This window comes from Nuphar pumila, chromosome 5 (genome assembly GCF_984573655.1).
Source record: "Nuphar pumila chromosome 5, dmNupPumi1.hap1.1, whole genome shotgun sequence".
NCBI lineage: Eukaryota > Viridiplantae > Streptophyta > Magnoliopsida > Nymphaeales > Nymphaeaceae > Nuphar > Nuphar pumila.
This window is the reverse complement of record NC_143253.1, coordinates 16,176,559-16,197,103: the sequence shown is the minus strand read 5'-3', so window position 1 is coordinate 16,197,103 and position 20,545 is coordinate 16,176,559. Positions and strand designations below refer to the sequence as shown.

The 20,545-nt window shown below is 37.3% G+C and overlaps 1 protein-coding gene and 1 pseudogene across 1 annotated transcript; one reads left to right on the top strand and one right to left on the bottom strand.

The window, feature by feature from the left end:
• Nucleotides 1-9,695: 9,695 nt before the first annotated feature.
• On the bottom strand, nt 9,696-14,867 carry LOC149836933 (HVA22-like protein f). Its single transcript, XM_090007935.1, has 5 exons — nt 14,821-14,867; nt 13,874-13,900; nt 11,021-11,143; nt 10,584-10,830; nt 9,696-9,722 (listed from the first exon to the last, which is right to left on the bottom strand). The coding sequence occupies exons 1-5, from the start codon at nt 14,865-14,867 to the stop codon at nt 9,696-9,698; spliced, it is 471 nt and encodes a 156-aa protein (XP_089864061.1).
• An 82-nt stretch (nt 14,868-14,949) lies between these two features.
• LOC149836932 (nucleotide-sugar uncharacterized transporter 2 pseudogene) lies at nt 14,950-20,534 on the top strand (annotated as a pseudogene).
• The last annotated feature ends 11 nt before the right edge of the window (nt 20,535-20,545 follow it).

Below are 20,545 nucleotides of genomic sequence, written 5' to 3'. Positions count from 1 at the left end.
TCACGTAGGAGAGTAAAAAATATAACATGGCATATTGTTGTGCTAGGACACTACACCAAATTAGAGGGTAAGCATGATATCTCAAAGGGGGAAAATGTTGCTTATGCCTATACGGTTTTCCTGGAGGAATCTCATGATGAACCTCTCTGCAATATCCAAGGTGACCCAATCTTTGATGAAATCGAAAATGGTGAGGAAGAGGGGGAAGGCTCATATGTCGCTCTCATGGATGTTGAGCCTCTCATGGGTGATACAACATCTTTCCTCCATGAATTATGGTACACCTAATGGTCAAACTAACAATACTAATTCAAGTATGAAGGTAGAAAAATTATGTTACAACTCTTTAGAGACCTACTCACTAAGTCATCCAAACCAAAGCCCAGCTCAGCTAAACAACCTACTGCACTTTTAGCTAGGCATAAAATAAAAGAACCCTTATTTGAAGTGTTTGTATGCTATTTAAATTTGGTTTCAGATCATCTGTTGTATTTACAAGTTGTATTTGTTGTTTTGAACAAAGAACATGTTGATATTACACCAAAAAAATATTTGTTCCTAGTTAATGGAATTCTATTTCTAGAATATACTCTTTCAAATAAGAGTATTTATGTAGGTCCAATAAAAGTAGGATCCCCTCAAGATTCACCTACTCTCACATTTCTTATATCTATTGGTAGTTTTTATGATTTAGTTTCATTTAATTATCACTTTAATTTTTATTTCGGTAACGTGGCAACATCACTTACTAAATTCACTTTTCAGTAGATCCTAAGAACTATAAAATCTTTTGAATTGTTCATTTTTAGATTGTGTTTTACTTCTTTCCTTGCATTTCTTTGTTTTGAATTATCATATAATGTTCTTAGTAGGAAATCATTTCTTTTATTTGTTATACTAGTTTTTGTATGAGAAGTTGATATGCTCTTTTCATTACCTGATGATGATCTATACTTTTCTAAGTTTATGTTAGCATTATCTAAAGGTAAAATTGATCAATATTATTTTTTTGATGGAATTATGTGTAGAAAAAATCTTTTGCATATTACAGGTTGTCCTTTGCATTTTAGTCTTATTACATAAGTACAAAGAGAAGATCATTTGAGTAGGAATAAAACCTATCAACTTGTCTTTTTTACATATTTTTGGTCGTATGTACACAGGGATGTCCACATGTATTTTGATTAAAGGTGGTGAAAGGTAATCTCTGAACCTAGTGATCTTGTTATTTTGATAAGAGAGAGTACCTTTTGGTAAGTGTTGAAAATTCGTTAGTCATTATATTATTTCCTTTGAAATTACTAGAAATATTTAAAGGTTGAATTTGTCATTTCATTACAATATATCTGAAATATTTATTATTGAATATCTTTTCAGATATTATTGTAATTCAAGAGACAAAACATAATAGAGTCATTATCGTTCCACTTTGGTGAAAAAAATAACACTCAGAATTGTTTCGCTTCCTCAATTCTTAATGAATTGACTTCAATTGGTGAAACTATTAGATCATGTAACCAGAGATAATTTGGCACTGTACTTTTGAGTACAATCATGATCTTGTTGTGTTCACTATTGCGAGATGGGAGGTTGAGTTACCTTCTGAGACAGTGGTTGGTCTCACCCCTGCTTACTTTTCTTTTTTAAGGTACTCACGTGTAGGTATGCTTGGTGGTGATGGATGTGAAGATCGAATATCTCTGGAGCTGGATTATGGACCCTTGTAGTCTTGAGAACATTACATGTTTTGGAACTTTCATGTATTTTAAATTTTGACATTTTATATATGCATATTTGTAGTTTATTAGATTTTGTAAATGGACTATATATGGAAAAAAATTTAAATAAAAAGAAAACGATAGTTGGTTTTGAATCTTGAATTTGGTTTAGAGTTGAGAATGCTTTCTCTTGAAATCAGTGCTCATCAACCATATTTTTTTTTCAATGTTGCAACTACCCTCTTTGGTTGTCATGTAAGGGATCTCCCTCTAAAGTGCTTAAGAGACTTATTCTCAACACTCTATTGGGTTGCCAAATGCAAGGAAGGGAAGGTCAACTCATTTTAGAGTTCATGGTTTGGATGAAAAATCCAATTACTTAGAAGCCCATCACCCACTAGAAGGATGAGGGTCAATAGCGATAATTTTTCTCACCGCTATTGGCCTATAATGGTAAAAATTCTCGTCGTTAAGTCACCATAAAAAAATGACCTTTGTTGACCAATAATGGTGACATTTATAGGTCATCGTTAAAGGTGACCCAATACCAGTGAGATTACTTGCCAAAACTGAGAATACTAATAGAGCCTATAATGATGAGATACCATATAACGATGAAATCTATGTATCGCCCTTATAGGCTACCTATAAATTATAACATTCATGTATCACCATTATAGCGTATAGAGGTGAGAATTAACTCGTTGTTGTAAGCTATAATAGGTATAATTAACTTGACATTATCAGCTAGCTAAAATAGTAAGAAAGAGATCTTGCCTATAACGACGAGAAAGTAATGTCGTCATTATAGGATATAAATCTACAAATAAAAAACTACCAATTAGTTTAATTTTTTTTATATTCAAATATATACACTTCAACAAAAACTTCAAATATACTAAAATTAACAACTGAAATATACATTCAACAAAAACAACATTATACTTCAAATATACACTCCTCAACCCACATTCAGATGCACTGCATCAGTTCTCCTGGGCTCAAAAAGCTTCATCGTCGGAGGGACATGATGAAGATACGTTAAGAAAATAAGCACTATTGAACTCGGATGCGCAAGCCAAGCTCACACCAAGTTTAAATCAGCCTTGCAGGACAAAAACGATAATTTTGAGCTTCCAAAATTTATTTTGGCAATTCTAAATGTTATTTTTGCTCAAAAACTATTTTTTTAGTATCTAAAAAATATCTAGGATTTATGATATTTTTTATAAAAAACTTTCTAACATTTTTGTTTTTTCAAATTTCTCTTGTAGACCCGGATCTTCGTCCAGTAGTTTGTTAAGATCCATTTAGGCTATTGGAGGGTGTAATACGTTTTGGTTCGTTTTTATTTTGGATCTGGGTCTTGTCCTTTGAATTTGAATTTGAATTTTGGAACTCATTGGATTCCCAAATCTACGCTGTTGGGAACCCAGGAATGCAATTGGGCAACTTTTTAGCTACTGGACCATGGATTTCTCTTATGGGATCAAGGGGGCGGCATCCCAAAGCCCCAAAACGCGCAAGTGATCTTCAATGTCTTGGCATTTTGCTGAACTCATTTTCGATCGTGTGGTGGTGTGCTGCCCCTTCGAATTCGTCTCACCGGAAGTTACCATGCACGTGGACCGCCTGTAGAAAGACGGTCGGACGTCGACCAGTTGTTGGTCCTTCCAAGAGGTATATTGGAGCTAAGAAACATGATGAATCTCTTGCCCAGAGTCGTCATTGTTGGAGCTAAGGACATCTTATTGTTGATTTTTGTTTATATTTAATTAGACTGTTATACATTGTTAATCACCATAAACTGATTCCTTGTGATATTGGATTGTTCTAGTTTGATTTTAAACAAGGAATCTGATTTCTATGATTGGTTCAATGAATACGTAGTGTTATTGTTTAGGACAAAAATTTTTGTTCACGTTTTTGTGTGGAATTTAGGTTCTAAATCCGCATTCGAGGACTGTTATGCATTGTTGGGTGCCTAAACTGAGTTATCCCTGTTAACCGACTGTAGTTTTGAGTTAAAACTGATTTATATTTTATTAAATGACTTAGCAGTAATATGTTTAGGACATGTTATTTTGCATTTCACGTTGGGGTCTTAAGCCAAAACGTTGCTTCAAGGCTGTTCGTAAGACGCCCACCAACTGTTTGATTAAACGTCTCAAATGCCCAGCTGAACCAGTTTTGGGACAGATTCATGGTCGTTCTTTCTCCTTTCTTTTGATAATTTGTTGTTTGAATCTTTGCATATTTGACAACATTTTAGGCAGCACATTGTAGGCAGTTGTCGGACTGATTAGATCACTAAAATCGGTCACCCATTTCCAAGGTCCGATTTTCTGTAGTGTCTGATCATGTTTAACAGCACTTAAACCTCGTTTAATAGACTGTTGGATGTACTGTTTTGGGCCCCTAAACTTGTCCTTATTGTTGCGTCAATCAGTCTTGGATTTCTGTCTTTTCATTCCACTGTTACTTTTTCCTCATGCGCTTTTACTATTGACATTCATAGGTCAGTCCCGTCCGTAAATAGTTGTTACCTGTCTTGATAGCTCCCGTCAGGTTGAGGGTTTCACTTTGGGCGTTGTTGTCAGGTCGGTTTAGCTATTTATATTTGCCGATTTAGCCATTTTTTTACTGTATTTAGGTCTGGTAAACGAACAGAGCAGCTCGTGACTCGGCTAGGTTCGGCTCATCACGAACTTGTCCATGATCAGTTCATATAGTTGGTGAGCTGAGCCACGGGCAGCTCCTTTAGCTTAAATGAATCGAGCCCGAACGCATGGTGTTCAGCTCGGCTGGGCTCGGTAGTGCTCAAATAGATAAAATATATATTTTTATGCATAATATGTATTTTGTGTAATATAAAAAAAGAAGAATGCATAAAATATAAATAACATAATATGGAATGTTTTTGCACCACCCAGCTCGTGTTCTGCTGGCTCGGCTAAACACGAACATGAGCCGAGCCACGAGCTCAACTCACTAGTAAACGAGCCGAGCCCGAACATGCCATGTTCGTTGGGCTCGTTTACGAGCATTTTAGTCGCCGTCATCCTTATTTTTCTATTCACTTTTTTGAGGAAAAAAGCGCCTGAATAATTCAGTGAAATAGTTAAGCAAAGTACAGATAAAGATATTGACCATGGGTGCCTCCAAAATAACATCTGATCCATCTCTGAACGAGGACATGCATGAATCATGGATCTCAATGTCTGGCTATGATTGGTTGCTATATATGGTGTAATGTGCCCATATCACCCAAAAAAATAGCAGAGAAGTTACTTTGATCCTGTGAGGGTCCTTGCAGTAGGAATCCCCAAGTGGGACCCTGTTCATTAGGTGTCATGATTCATGTGATCCCCCACTTCGCATGGCCTCGGTGGAAAATACATAATGCTGATTGATAGAAACATAATGAGATGAAACTGCGATCTGAGGCTGTACCATTGTGCTGTTTTAACCAAGAGGCTCCTGGGGTCATCAACTCTGCCTGCTTGTCTAAATTTCAATGTGGGGTTATATTTTCTTGATGTTTTGGCTGCACAGTGGCAAGCTTTTGGTTGGTAAAACCCTTGAGGTCCCCTGCCCGCGGGGCGAATGCCCAAATTGAACCTTGCAGCGATAGACGGCTTTCGAGGGGTTCTAACTTGTGATGTCCTGTCAACTTGGTAAACAAGCCATTTTCTTGATTAAAAGAAGCTAAAAGCTGATGTTATGCCAAACATAATTTGGAAAAATAAGGAATCATGATCTTTCTTTAGAAACAGACTAACAGTCATTGTCTTTTTTGTTAGACCACTGAGCAAAAAGGAGAATAGAACCATGAATAGGTGGCCACCAAAAAAAAAAGAAGTGGAAATAAGAAAATAAAGAAACATTTTCAGGTGTGAAAGAAGACAAATTTTCAATTAGCATAACTAACATCCATTTATAGAGCTCTCTTTGTCCATTTACATGATGTTTAGTCCAGTACAACTGTTTATCACAGCAAGTTATTTTCGTTATAAGGGTTGGTGCTAAAGGGACACTCAAATAATACTCGAAATGGGAGATTATGGAAAATGTACAGATCTACATCGTGAACTAGCCTTTTTTTTTTTTATGACGAGGAACCTCACTGAGAATGGGGTCACTTAATGGGCCCGCACCTTGCATGCGAGGTAAACATTGTGGGCTAGTTATTTAAGAAAGTTAAAAGGCAATGTACTAAATTTTAGAGTCAATGATTTCTTTATATGAGATGAGAATTTGTTGCGTCTATCTTACCAATAAACTGTCTAAGTACGACATTAGTTGTGATTTTGTTCACTAACTGTTTGCTTTTTCCTTTTTAGGATAAGCAAACGAAGCAATGGCCGCCCTGCTAATATAAAATGTGTGACCTATGTCAGGAATATTCCTGATAATTTGAGTTTATTGTATTTGTTGGGATATTTTCACAAAAATGTAAAATCCTTGTAGCATCCTGATGAATTCAAAATACTTATCTGCAGTACATAATTTTCATGGTTTCAAATTTACATCCTGAATTTTCCATAATTTAATCATGAAAAAACTTGATATTTTTCTCCAAAAAAAGTTTCAATTTATCACCAGACTTTCTTTTGCATGCTGAGCAAATCCAATTACCAATATTTGTAACTATGCCTGTACTTCCCCTTTGGTTTAGATATTACTGCTATGCTATATTTTTTTGAGAGAAAGGCAAATCAGATATTACTGCTCTGCTATATTAGTCCTCATATTTGACCATTTGCAAATATTTACTACCAAGATAAAAAATGACTGCATTTTTTAAAAAGTACTGTTCTTAAAGGAAACTTGATTAAGGCTACTAATGATAATAGCAACACACAACATGTCAAGGTTTGGTCTATTTTTTTGCTAGGTCAAAGCAACTCCTCTCCCTCCCCCAAACAACAGTGCATTAGCGGGCCTCTGATTAGTAAAACCCTTGAGTTACCTCTGGCCTAGGAATCATGCGCCCAGTTTTAACCTTGCAGCAAGAGATGCTCCCATGGGTTTCGAATTTGTGACATCCTATGAATTTGGTGACATTCACAAGCCACCCTTACCAAATGAGTGGAACCCTAGAGGTACATCCTTATCTTTAAGCAGGAAATCAAGTAGTTCTTATCATCAAAAGAAAAGAAAAAGAAATTAAGTAGTTCTTATCAGAAGGGAAACCATGTAGTTCCTTGCCATCTATCTCATGGATATGATCATGATTAGGTGGTTGATTATATTCTCTACTGTTTCCAGTAAATGCAATTCCTCTTTGTACTTTCACATTTGAATTGTATGCGTCTGTTTTAATCAATAATACGACAATGACTAAGCGAAACAAGTAAGAAGCATCAAATGAGCATGTGAAACTTTTTTGGACAGTTCACATTCTTCCCATCCTTTTGTTGTCCTATTTTGGAGATTTTCACGTGTGGATGTTGGAAAAATAATTTCGTGAAAAGACAAATAGGCTTGTTTTATCGTTTTAGATATTTACCTCTCTCTACTTTATTTGTACTTATGGTATGCATATTAATATACTGGATTGTGCTTAGTTATGTCTGCTGAGGTGTGTTTGTGTGCTTGTACAAATTTTTTTTTTAAAGAAATAAATGGGATTTCATTCACATATAGGAAGAATTGTGTTATAGATGAGGTATCACTTGCTGCCACAGAAAAAACAGAGAACCAAAACAGGAACAGATACAACCCATTCCATAGAAAGACAGTTGCTGCAGAAAAAACAGAGTACTGCTACAGAAAAACAGGGACATCTGAGTGTAGACCTCTGGAAACGTCCCATGCTGTCAAGAGAGCAATGAGATCGTTCATTCCCTGGTACGTGACCAAGACCACATTCCCTGACCCTAAGTAAATCTGATCCAATCCATTTCAGCTGAGCACGCTCCCGCAACAACTCCTTAATGGATAGTAACAGGCCTTGTAAGGGAACCTGCAACCGATGAAAAATCATGTTGTTCCTCTCCATCCACACACACCTCCACAAGCAGCCATTTTAAGCCCATTCTCATGATTTCCTGCGCCACAATCAATGACCTTAACGGAGTGTTAGGCCCCCAATAGAGTCCCTTGTCCTTCCATGTGTAAGAAAAAAGATATTGGACAAAGGGACAGCCCCAAGACAGGTGTGCGTCCGTGCTCAATTCACTCACCTTGTGTTTGGGCTTGGCTCATTTACTACAGGGCCCAGCTCAGGTTCGGGCTCATGTCCACCTGAGCCAAGCTTGAGCTGACTCATATGAAAATTTTACATGACTTTTTAGGGCATGTTTGCATTGGTCACAAGTGGCGATGAACAATCACAGCTGAGAAAGTAGAAGCTGTGATTGTTGGTTACAAGGGCAATGGTCAATCTTGTGACAAACTTTCACAAGACTCAAGGAGAGTGATCATAGCTGGCAATCACAATCACAAGTTGTACTTTTTTTCATGTTTCATTATCTTAAGAAAGTGTTGGGATTGTGATTTACAATCACATGGTCTTGAGAAAATCCAAGAATCACAGGGCATTGCAAACCTGCCAAAGTCTAAAATGGTGAGACTAAAAAAAAAAACTCTCTTGCTTGTCACACTCTTACCAACTTAAAAACATGGTTTTCGTGACACATTACACTTATATATGCTATAGATTAGAGTTGCCAGTCGAGGAATTGAGAGCGGGAAGCGGAAGCGAGGCACTTTCAAAATTTTAAAAAGCGGGAAACGTGGGACGACTTAGAAGCAAATCAGGAATTGTTTCAAAAGCGAACCGAAAGCGACCTAAGAAGCGAGGGAAAAGCAAAAAAAGGAAAAAAGTAATAAAAATACAAAAAAAATGAAAAAAAAGAGAAAGCGAGGGAAAAGTGAGCACACTTCCCATTTTTTCCGCACTCCCTATGGCGCTTCCGGTAACTCTACTATAGATATTGTTTTCTCACGAGCTTTGTATTAGTCGAGTCTTGCCGAGCCAAACATCTTGTGTTGAGGCTCAACTTGTTTATGCTTAATTATAACCTGATCACAAGCAGATATAGGTCAAGCCAAATCAAGCTGAGGCACGAGTTGCTCGGTTGATTTCCCAGCCCTATGTCTGGCTGGGTTCTGTGTGTTTATTTATACTTTTTGCTACAGTCGACATGTACATCCTATCTAACAGAGATCCCTCCAAAATTTTCTCAAATTCTGCATTGCAGTTGCACACGGGTAGGGGTGGCAAAATCTGACACGACGACCCACCAACCCGACCCGCCAACCCGCTTCTTAGCCGGGTTCGGGTTTGGCTTAAATGGGTTCGTGTCGTAAATGGGTTGACCCGCCTAACCCGTTTATTAAACGGGCCGGTCAGGTCATGTTAGGGGTATGCCAACCCGCCAACCCGCCAACCCGGCTGACCTGTTTAATAAATGGGTTAGGTGGGCAGGTCAACCCGTTTACCCGAATCTGACCCGCCAACCCGCCCGCCAACCCGTTTACCCGACTCCGACCCGCCCCCCAACCCGTTTACTCAAACCTGACCCGCCAACCCGCCTGACCTGTTTAATAAATGGGTTAGGTGGGCGGGTCAACCCGTTTACCCGAACCTGACCCACCAACATGTTTACCCGAACCCGACCCGCCGACCCGTTTATTAAACGGGTTAACGGTGTCGTGTTGGGTTACCCGTTTAATAAATGGGTTGGGTTCGTGTTTGCCACAGCCGACCCATTTAATAAACGGGTGGGGTTCATGTTGAGGTATGCTGACCCGCCAACCCGACCCGATTGCCACCCCTACACACGGGGGCAACAAACTGGAGAGAGAGAGAGAGAGAGAGAGAGAGAGAGAGAGAGAGAGAGAGGTATTAATACTTTTTTAGACGTAGGAAGGAGTTGGAAACAGAAGAAAAGAATATTACAATGTAAAAGGAAAATGAGAAAATAGATACAATATGTAGCATGGAATCTTCAAATCTTGGCATCAGGGCTATCGTTTCCTCGCTTCCTTCTCGGCCTGCAAGGAAAAAAGATAACAATTCAAAGAATGCAAAATCATTTATCTTTTGGCAGACAAGTTGGATTGAATGTACTAGTGAGTCGAGCTAACTGGACCTCAGTTTTGAGTCGAAACTTAATGACTCAGTTGGGCAATGTTATATGTGAGGCCATTTTAATGTATGGGTTAGAGGATGTTTCTAAAGGTGTAGCTTAGGTCCGCTTGGATGGATACATATTTTGTACAATCGACTGTCTGCACTATAAAAAAATATAGGTGCATGTTGTATTGAATCAATCTGATCCTACAGATGTCTTCAACATGGTTTTTTTTTTAGGATTTGCCTTGCATCGTATTTTTTTAATGTAAACATATGACCTTTTTTAATTAGGAAATTTTGGTACATTGTGGGCCATTGATTTTCTGAAGATCTTGAAAAAACGGCATACATGTTATGGTATCATGATCTAAAAGTTGTTTTCTACTAAACAACCATGTAGATCACATCTAGGGTCACAACCACCCCAAAAAAAAGCTCAAAAGAAAGTGAATTATAATTATATTTCTGCTAGATAGTATGTATATCTAACTGTGAAGTTTTATTCAAGGTATTTTTTTTTTACGACGAGGAGCTCTTGCCTAGAACCAGGCCACTTAATGCTCTCCAGTGAGGCAAACCGCGGGTGGGGCCATGGCTTATGTGGCGCACCTTTGAAAGCTACGGACGCACCTGTGAACCAGCGGGGTTTGATCCAGTGCGTTCACAACCACCCCGCGGGCGACCCCCACCGATTCACGTGCATGTGTGTGTTGTGTGCCTTGTGCAAGCTTGCTTTTTTGTTTATATTTTCATTAGCATATATTTTTGTTGGTCATTACCGCTCTGACGACCCTTTCAAAGGCTTCAGGTCCATATTTATGAATGTATTGTTCAACTGATCTCCTTCCATCGAGGGTCATCATCTGCAACACCTTCCTTTGTCCGTCTGTAATGTTGGAGCTTGGGTGATCCATAATCTTCCAATACTTCCTCACAACATTCTCATATATGTAAGCTGCTCCATTGAATATGGGCAACACTAACCATAAGGACATTAGTAGCTTCATGTAAGGCCAAAGAGGGAACCTGTCAGAAGGATTTTAGAGTTAAGACACAACTCACACTTGCTCATTTACACCAACAAAAGTCCCAACTCTTGTATGGGCCACTATCGCAAACTGAAACTACATTAACAAATTCATCACTAGTTATCTACTTTGTCCTTTACATTTTAATGAACAGCAGTCTCACAAAATTTACATAATATTTTACTTACCAAACTAGGAATTTCCAGCATGAAAGCTCAAACAATGTTATTAATGAGTACAGCACCCAATATGTGAGCCACTGTTGATCATCTAGGGCCGACGGGGTCTCGATTGCTCGAATCGACGAGTACCTGATTGCAAATTAATCAACAAAACATAAAAACTATAACATTGGCAATCTTAATTATGGAAAAGCAACGTAAAAGTAGAATTGCATGAGACTAATCTGTCCGCAATTCTCTATTATCTGACAACTGATCATGTCATTTATTTATTTAGCTAGTCTACTGCTTTTCATCTGAACTGTGCTTTTGGTTACTGGTTTTGGAAGTAAAACCAAATTCATTAGTTTTTAAATTTAACGAAGATAATTATTTTATTAATCATATTAGGTTTTTTATTAATCATATTAAGTTAATATGTTAGGACTCTCCAGACTCCAAACAAGTATGTTCCTTCACCAGATTTTGGTAAAAATCTAGTCTAAAACAGGTGGCAGAACATGTTCCTGGTGATATTTCCCCCCCCAAACTAGTCTCTCACTGTCAGTAAATCATTTTTCTTCTACAATATGGTCCAATAGATCTTTCAATGGGTTGGATCTTAGGTTGAAATCAGCCATATCAAATTTTCCTATACATTGACAAGTATGATCTGACCAAATATGGTGCAAGTGGGGATGAGTGGATATCGATCCAGGGTCAACGAATTAATTAAGATTAGTATCCCTGTGGATGTAAGCACTATTAGGCCCCAAAACTCAAAAAAGTGGCATATTTACGAGTTAATGACACCAATCCTTTTTTGTTAAACCAGGATCCATAAGATAAGAATTAGACATCCATACCAAGATCTAGTTTAGCCATCTATAGTTCTGATGAGGACATGTACCCAGTTGATATTCAACCAGGATCCAACCTCTTTGCATATGGTGAGCCTGGATGAGCTAAGAGAAAAGGCTTGGGTAACTTAGGATCGTTGTGGTTTTCCGAACAGCCTCTGCTGTTTGGGAGCAGTGTGTTGTGGCTTCCCAAACACTCCGTTGTTCGGGAGCGATGGTGTCATGCCAAAACACTGTACTGTTAGTGTAGGTGGCAACCTCAAGACCGTTCTCTCTCTCTCTCTCTGTGTATCTCAAAGAAATATTTAAAAACCATTTTTTATTTTTTTAAAGAATCGACACCATTCTCAAAACGATGTTTTGGACAACTCTAAACCCAACGTTATATATATATATATATATATATATATATATATATATATATATATATATATATATATATATATATATATATATATATATATATATGGGCAGAGCTACCTATGAGCCAAGGTGGGCTGAGCCAGAAATTCCAAATAAGGGGGCTAGGGTTAGGGTGGGCAGTGCCCACCCACCCACTCTCTGCCAGCCGGTCCATTGCCAGACACACACAGACACTAGGGCTGGTAAACAAGCCAAACCAGCGAGATTGACTTGTTTGGGCTCGGCACGTCACCTGTGCCCACCATAATTTAGATCTCTGGCTCTGCCAATATATATACACGAGTAATGCGCCCGTTCTGCCCTGTTAGGCTCCATAAAAATCATAGTTTTCGTTATTTTTTTTCACAACTAACACATAGATGTGTGATCTATAGGTTTTGTTTAGTGTGAACCGGCTTTTGGATCGCCAAAATCTGACCTGTATACAGGTTTTTATGGTGATCCAAAATAAATGGCTATGAAGGTATCAATTTTTCTTGACTCATAAAAATACATTTTTCTTCAAAAATATGATGCAAGGGTCGATTCCCACTAAATCGAGCATGCTAAACACATCTAACGGTTCAGATCTATCATAAAACACTTCAAATTGTGGGGTCTATGGGGGCAGAATGAAAAAAAGAGGACAGAATGGTAATTCTATGGTGCGCCGGGAGCACTTACTTTCACATACTAAAAATCATAATTGTAGGCTACAACTTATCCATCAGACCTTATAGATGTACTTAACATAGTTTATTTGATAAGAATCATGTTTTTTAGACATAAAATTAGGTTTTTTAAGGCATAAAATTTTGGTAAATTGTGAGCCATTGATTTTTTGAAGATCTTAAAATACCTACATGAATGCCATAATCACATGATTTAAAACATGTTTTCCACTAAATAATGATTGTATATCATATCTATAGCGTCTGATCAATGAAAAAAAAACTCAATTTTTTTAAAAATTATTGAAGCTTCTATTAGGTGGGAGTAGGTGCTCCGGGTGAACCCTATCATTACTCATATATATTATAAGGTTAAATATATTTGGTGCCTTTGATGGCATCAAATTATATGAAACTATTGAGCTAAAAATCATAGGTTAAAGCTTTAGCAACTCAATCTAACCACATAGAAGTCTAAATGAAGGTTTGCTTGCTAAGGATCAAGCCTTGAATTGTGTTATTTTGATCCAAAAATATGATTTTTTGAGTCATGAAATTTTATTGCAGACCATTCATATTTTAAGCCCTTAAAAAACATTCTTATTAATTTGTCAAAATTATATGATTCAAAACTCATTTCTCACTAAACAAATATATGTATATGTTTTAGCAAAAATTGACAGTAATATTTTGGCAACACATGGAAAATGTTTTCATCCCATGCAGGACTCACACGCAGAGGCTTAGAGCAGTCCATGGATGGTCGAATCCATGTGGCACACGCCAAGCTCCACAAAAGTCGAGCTTAGACTTTTCAAAGTTTTTGTGAATCGTAAGAATAAACAAATGCATAGGTTATTAAAAAAATGTATAAGGCATATGCTGTGTTTGTTTCATCTGAAGAAAGGTGGAAACAAGAACGAACAGGAGGGATCATAGAGACTTACAATGGATAAATGAGCATCACCAACGGCCTGTCAATAATAAACCAAATGCACAGAATGAACCGTGAGACGCTGCTGTGTTCAAATAACACACACACACACACACACACACACACACACACACACATATATCATTCCCAACAAATTTTCAACCAGTCTTTTCTTGAGAAAAATCTCAGAAAATCTCGGATGTTTAAAATTTTTAAATATGTAAAAGGAAATTTTAGAAAGATAAGAAATAATAGGTTTTGATAGAATTATCCTTTTGAAAATATAAAGAAACAGTTAGAAAAGTTCACAAAAATAAAATAAACAAAAAAAAGGAAAATATATACTTACAATATGTAAAGTATGTACTGTTTCAAAATTTAACTATATCATTCTGATAATATAACAATATTTATGCTATAAGCGGTATTTTGAAATGTTTGCAATATTTCATAGTTAATATTTACAATTAATATAACTGATATTTTGATGTTAATATCATGATATTTTCAAAATACCAGATATTTGTGGCTATATATGGTACTGTCGTTCTTACCATAATACTTAGCACATTAGTTCTTAATATTTTATTGTTTTTTTATAGGTCAAACCTTAAACATGCAATCTCTAAAGTTTATTTAGTGAAAGCATTCGGATTAATAGCTTTTTATGCATATCTTTCTAAAATCGATTAAAAATCTACTGCCCATGTTGCAATAAAATCTCCAATAAAAAAAGAATCAATTTTTGTTTGAAATAATTTGATTGAAAGCATGTTTTTCCACTAAACAGGTAATGATAAATAGACCAACAGGTCTAGATTAAGCAAAAGACACCTTCATATATGAGTTTGTGCAAGAAATCTAGCAGACGGTATCGTATTACCGATGGTACCAAATAAATAAACCAAATATACATATAAGGAGAGAGAGAGAGAGTCCAGGTTTCAGTTGCATTCTTACCCTAATAGAGTATCTAGATTTCGAGCAAGTGCTGCAAGGACGCCCATGGCTAACACCTTCCCTCACCTTCAAACACAATGTCTCTCTACCAATGCCTTTGAGAGATACCTGTGCAGGCAGGCAGGCAGCATGGGTCCAAATAAAAAGGAGAGTTTTGTGGGCATGATTAAGCAATCACTGCAGTTCCTATTCCTAAACCTATTGGTTGGGTTAAAGGCTTCTTTCCTCCTAAATGAAGGTAAAGAAATGCGTATCAAAAGCAAAAGCAAAAAGGAAAAGTTAACCATCCGTGGCCGGCAAGATGAGCACTGTGTGTGCTTTCTTAACAAGTTTTTTAAAGTTCCCAGCGAAGCAGGTAATCTCCAGGTGCACCTGCGCCATTACAGCGCCCATCAGTGAATCATATTTATTCAATAAAACCACGGAAATGATGCAATAACAAGTAATAGAAAACCCATATGCATTAAGGCTATGTTTGGAAGCCTTGAATTGGTGGTTATAACGGAAATGATGCAATAACAAGTAATAGAAAACAATCCATATGCATTGAGGCTATGTTAATTTGGGAGCCTTGAATTGGTAGTTATGTTGTGGTTTCGGCCGTGTTCTCATACTCGTTTGGGACCAGTGGCGTCGCTGAAACAATGCATTGAGAATGGTGTTGGCAATTCCAACACCACATTTCAACAACTTTTTAAGAAAGAATATTTTTATCAACTCCATCTCTTAACATCATACATTGGCAAGCTGGGGTAAGGGAGACCCCACCAGCTACTATTCAAAGTACAACTGGGGTTTTGAACCTGCAACGTCCCACCACAAGGGAGACCTGCACTAACAGCTCCTACCAACCATGGGGAGCCCTTCGTTGGTTCATCCCTCATAAACATCGCAGCACTAGCCCAAAGGCCACACAACTGCGAAGCGTCATTGCAAAACAATATTTTGACAACACTGAAACCGTGTATTCATCCCATTGCAATGCTCCCAAACATAGCCTAAATCTTTTCTCTTTTAAAATATTACACCCCAATACTTCAACATATGATTGGAAGTATCTGAAATATAAGAAGGAAAGAGTATGAAAAAAAAGCAACCTCGTCTAACCCACTACGAGTTCTACAACCCCATGCCCAAATGAAGTTATCACTCTTCATATGTTGGACGAGTGCAGAGACAAGTTCAGAAGAACATGAACCCTAAAACACTCTTTTCATGCAAGGCTATCTCACACTGACCCGTCATTTAGGCTGCGTGTTCCTGGTGACAAGACCAGAAACGCTTTGATACGTTGACACGGACACGGACATGTCTAATGCTTTTTCGTGATTTTTAGTAACATTTCAATAAAAATGTATTTTTACATATTAAATATCAGAAATATTTTGTATTGATTAAAAATTAAAAATTCCTTACCCCCTAGTATGTCTTATTTTCAAAAAGTACTCACGTCTTCATGTGTCGGGTCGTGCACGTATATATCTTTGTGACCTAACGCAAGGACTTCCTTTCAAAGAACCCTATATATAGCAACATTAATTATCTAAAAAATGACTATGGATAAACCTTCCTCCTACCACCGACCTTCCCTCTCCACCAAGAAAAACATGGGCTGATATCATTGAAGAAGTGTCTTCTTCCCCTGCTTCTCACGTTCAACCTCTTAGGGTGAACTCTTTGTTCCGCAATCCACTCAAAACTTCATGGTATCTCCTTTACAGACTATGTTGTTAGTAGGGTTTTCTGCTGGCTTGTCTACTAGACGACTGGATTTCTAGTTTGTCTGTGATAGACTTACTGCCTTATGACCAACGATCCAAAACCTCAGGTTCTCCTCTCTTAAAAATGACCTTTTTTTTATAAGAGTCGTCGCCACAGACGAAGACCTGAAACTCATCATGCAACCTGGGGCTTGGAGAGTTGCAAGACGCACCTTAATGGTTTTTTTTTTAAGGAAAAAACAAGTAATTTTATTGATGTACAGAAAGAGTTGCATCAATTTTGAGGGAGTGATGAGATATCACTAGGTAAGGAAAGAGGCCTGAGAAAGAAATATAGGAACGTTCATTTGCTTGAAGCTAAGTCTGATGATCAATTCTCGTTTTGCTGCATTGGCGATGCTAGCGAGGTCACATTGGGTCTTTAAAAGTCTTCTATTGTTTTGCTGTAACTAGATGATTCTCCACAACATGAGACAAAACAACGCCAGATTGCCGCACTCGACAAGGATGCAAGTTAATAGTGGCGACATATCTTACTTCTATTGACCTATTTCATGCAGTTATAGATCTATAACAGTGAGAATTCTCACTGATAAGTTGTCGAAAAGAATTGACCTTTGTTAAGTAATAACGATGACATTTATAGCTCATTGTAAAAGGGTAAACGAACACCAATGAAGAATCTTGCCGGAACTAAAAATACTAATAACGGTGTCACAATCTTTAACATCAAGGTTGTTTTAACGGGAGATACTCTCACCGTTATAGGCTATAATGGCAAGATTCGTAGCTCGCTGTTTGTGAACACTCCATATTTTTCAAAAATTTGTAAATATTCTCTTTTTTCCCCTGACCCCAATTTTATGAGTAATTGAGTCAATTTTGAGCTAAAATTCAAGTTATTTCTCAAATTCATTGGAATCAAAAATCATTTTCTATATCTAACTCAATTTTGGGTCCGGATCCAGTGTCAAAACCTGAATCTGAGCCTCTTTATCTAATCTTCAAACTGAATTTATAAAAAACCCAAAAATAATTTTTGAAAGGCTCAGACAGTTCATCCATTATCTATTTGGATTCACTACTCTATATTTCCCAATTTGAGGTTCAGAACTCGAACATCTCCTCAAAATTCGGATCTAAACCCATTTTCTGAAGAAATTTCCAAAGAATAACCCTAAATTCTCATAAAACCCTTCTTCTGTAAATATTTTTAAAATTTTTAGCAAAAATAGTTTAAAACCCTTTATTTCTCCACAGTTTTAGAGTTTTTATTTCAAAAACACAAAAAAATATATACATATAAAAAATACAAAGAAAAAATAAAAAATAAAAATAGAAAAAAGAGAAAAAACATAAAAGATAGTTTTAGAAACCCCTCTTTGAAAATGGATTTTTGCTAAAAACCCCTTTTAGAAAATCTTTGAAAAGGAGCCGCCCTTATGATTTTTTTCAAAAAATTTCATACCCAATTCATAAAATTCCCAACGGTTTCTCTTATAAAAGAAAACTGCAGGGCACCTTCTCGGATCATCCATTCTCTGCCTCACCATTTCATGATCCTTCTCCTTCTCCCTTTCCCCTTCTCTCCACTACCTCCTTCTTTTGGCCTCACGAAGGAGCTTTCTCTTACAGCAACACTCTGAAAAGGTGTTCTTCGCACACCTCCCTCCTTCAGAAATCCATCAGTCAAGTAAGTAACCTTCTTCCTTTTATTTTGATTTTTTTATCTAATTTTCCTACTTTTATCCCCTTAAAGCACATTCGGTAGCATCGAATTGCCTATGGCGATGTCGATCTACCTCCGTGCGATATCAAGGGAGTCTTAGAACTCCAACATCTTTTTCCAGTTTTATTTTTACATGATTTTCGTGCTTTCCTTTTCTATTTTGCATTCTTAATTCCTTTCTGTTACTTGTTGATTATCGAATTTTCATTTTTAGTCGAATGACCAATCGATCCAGATGGTCACAGGGACTTTGATTTCCTGCTTTAACCTTTAAGCTCCCATTTAATGTTTGGTTTCTATTTTTTTTTTCCTTTTTTGTTTTTTTTTCTTTCTTTTGTGCTTTCGATTACCCCCCTACATCTCGTTAGATCTTTTGATTTTTCTTTTTAGCATGTTTAGTTTATATTTCAGGTCCCAATTTATATTTGATACCTAATTTTGATAGCATTTTCGTTTCTTCATTTTGATGATAATTCTGCATATTATTCATAGGTGTCTGAGTGTTGTGTTATATGTTCTGTATTTTATCCACCCATCAACTCATCTGCAATTTTCCACGATCGTCCAACATTCTCCTGTAAGTTGGGGTTGATATGCGATCATTGATTTGGCTGTAGGTTTGCTCCTTTCACCTGATTGATCTTTTGGATATATATTTTCCTTGTGTTCCCTGTATTGTATTCCTTCTTTAATTGCATTTTGATTGTTCATCATACTTGAGGTTTCCTTCTGGTATGATCTTTGGTTTCATTGATTGCCAATATGCAACTGATGTGAAGCCTCATCTGGTCTATTACCCTGTACCCATTAAGCCAACGTCATTTAAAAAAAAAAAAGATTGGTTGCAAACCTACCATTGGCCTTTCACAGGCATCATTTTTTGTACATCTGCGATTTCATATTTCTATTCTCTGTTTTGCAAGACTTAATGTATTGCCCATCTTCCTTTTGGTTTCCTTATTTCTGTGATTTTGCCATCCGATATACCTCTGCCATTAGTATCAAGGTAATACACTGGAGCCAACCAACATCCTTCATTCACCTGCATATGCTTTGAAGCACGAGGATGGTCAATTTCTTTATAAGGAAAGATGTGAGGAAGATCCTCAAGCGTAAAGACACTGATGCTGGTGAAAGAGGTCGTGCTCTTGAAGAGTTATGGTCTTCACTTTTTAGTGGGCTCCACACATCAGAAGGTGCAAAATGTTAACAACAAAGGATATGTGGACCTAAGGTGGCACTCACATTCAATTTCTTGGTTTCAGTTGGGAATATTATGGTGAACAAAATGGTACTCAGCAAGGTTGGATTCAATCATCCCATTTTTCTTACGTTCATTCACTATTTAGTGAGCCGGTTCTTTATGGTGACCTTAAAGGTATTGTCACTTCTCCCTGTGGCCCCTTCTGCAAAATGTACTCCATTCTCTTCTTTATTTGCTCTAGGAATTGTCATGTCTCTCTTCAATAGCCTTGCTAATGTCAGCCTAAAGTGCAATAGTGTGGGATTCTATCAGATGACTAAGACTGCAGTTACTCCAACTATTGTATTGGCTAAATTTTGGCTGTTTAGCAAACAAGTTTTCTGCTCAAAGGTAATGACACTGACTGTGTAATGTACGTGCATGGCTGTGGTAAACTGTTACAGATTCACAATCCCATCTCTTTGGGGCTTGTATAGCATTAGCATAGATAATCCCTAATGCAGTCAACAAGATTCTCTAGTCCTGATTGCAGCAACATGAAAACTAGACTGCAATGGTGTTTGATGTGGAAGGCAACACCAATTACATTGTTGTTCTTGGTGGCTTTGATGCCTTGGTTTGACCCCTCGGGGCGTTGTTCTTTGATTGGAGTTTCCCTAACACGTTTGCTATATTATTATCAGCTACACTTGGCTTCCTATTTCAGTGGCCTGGTGCTTTGGCTCTTGAGGCAACTTCTGCAACTGCTCATGTTATTCCTGGACAGTTCAAAACTTGTGTAATCCTTCTCGGAGGACATCTTATTTTTCATTCCAATCCTCACACACACTCCTTTGCAAAACACATTTGCAATCCTCACTATCTCTATTTTCTGTCAATCCCAACACTCACTCTAACTCACTACACTTTGCACACACTTCACTGTTGCACATATCCACTATATGCTATTACTGTTGCACTTCACGCTTCTTTCACAACAGCTAGTTTCCATAGTTGTTACACTTTCATAAACAACACATATGTTGCAACTTACCTGCACTGTTGTATATCGCATGGTTAGCCCCTTGCATA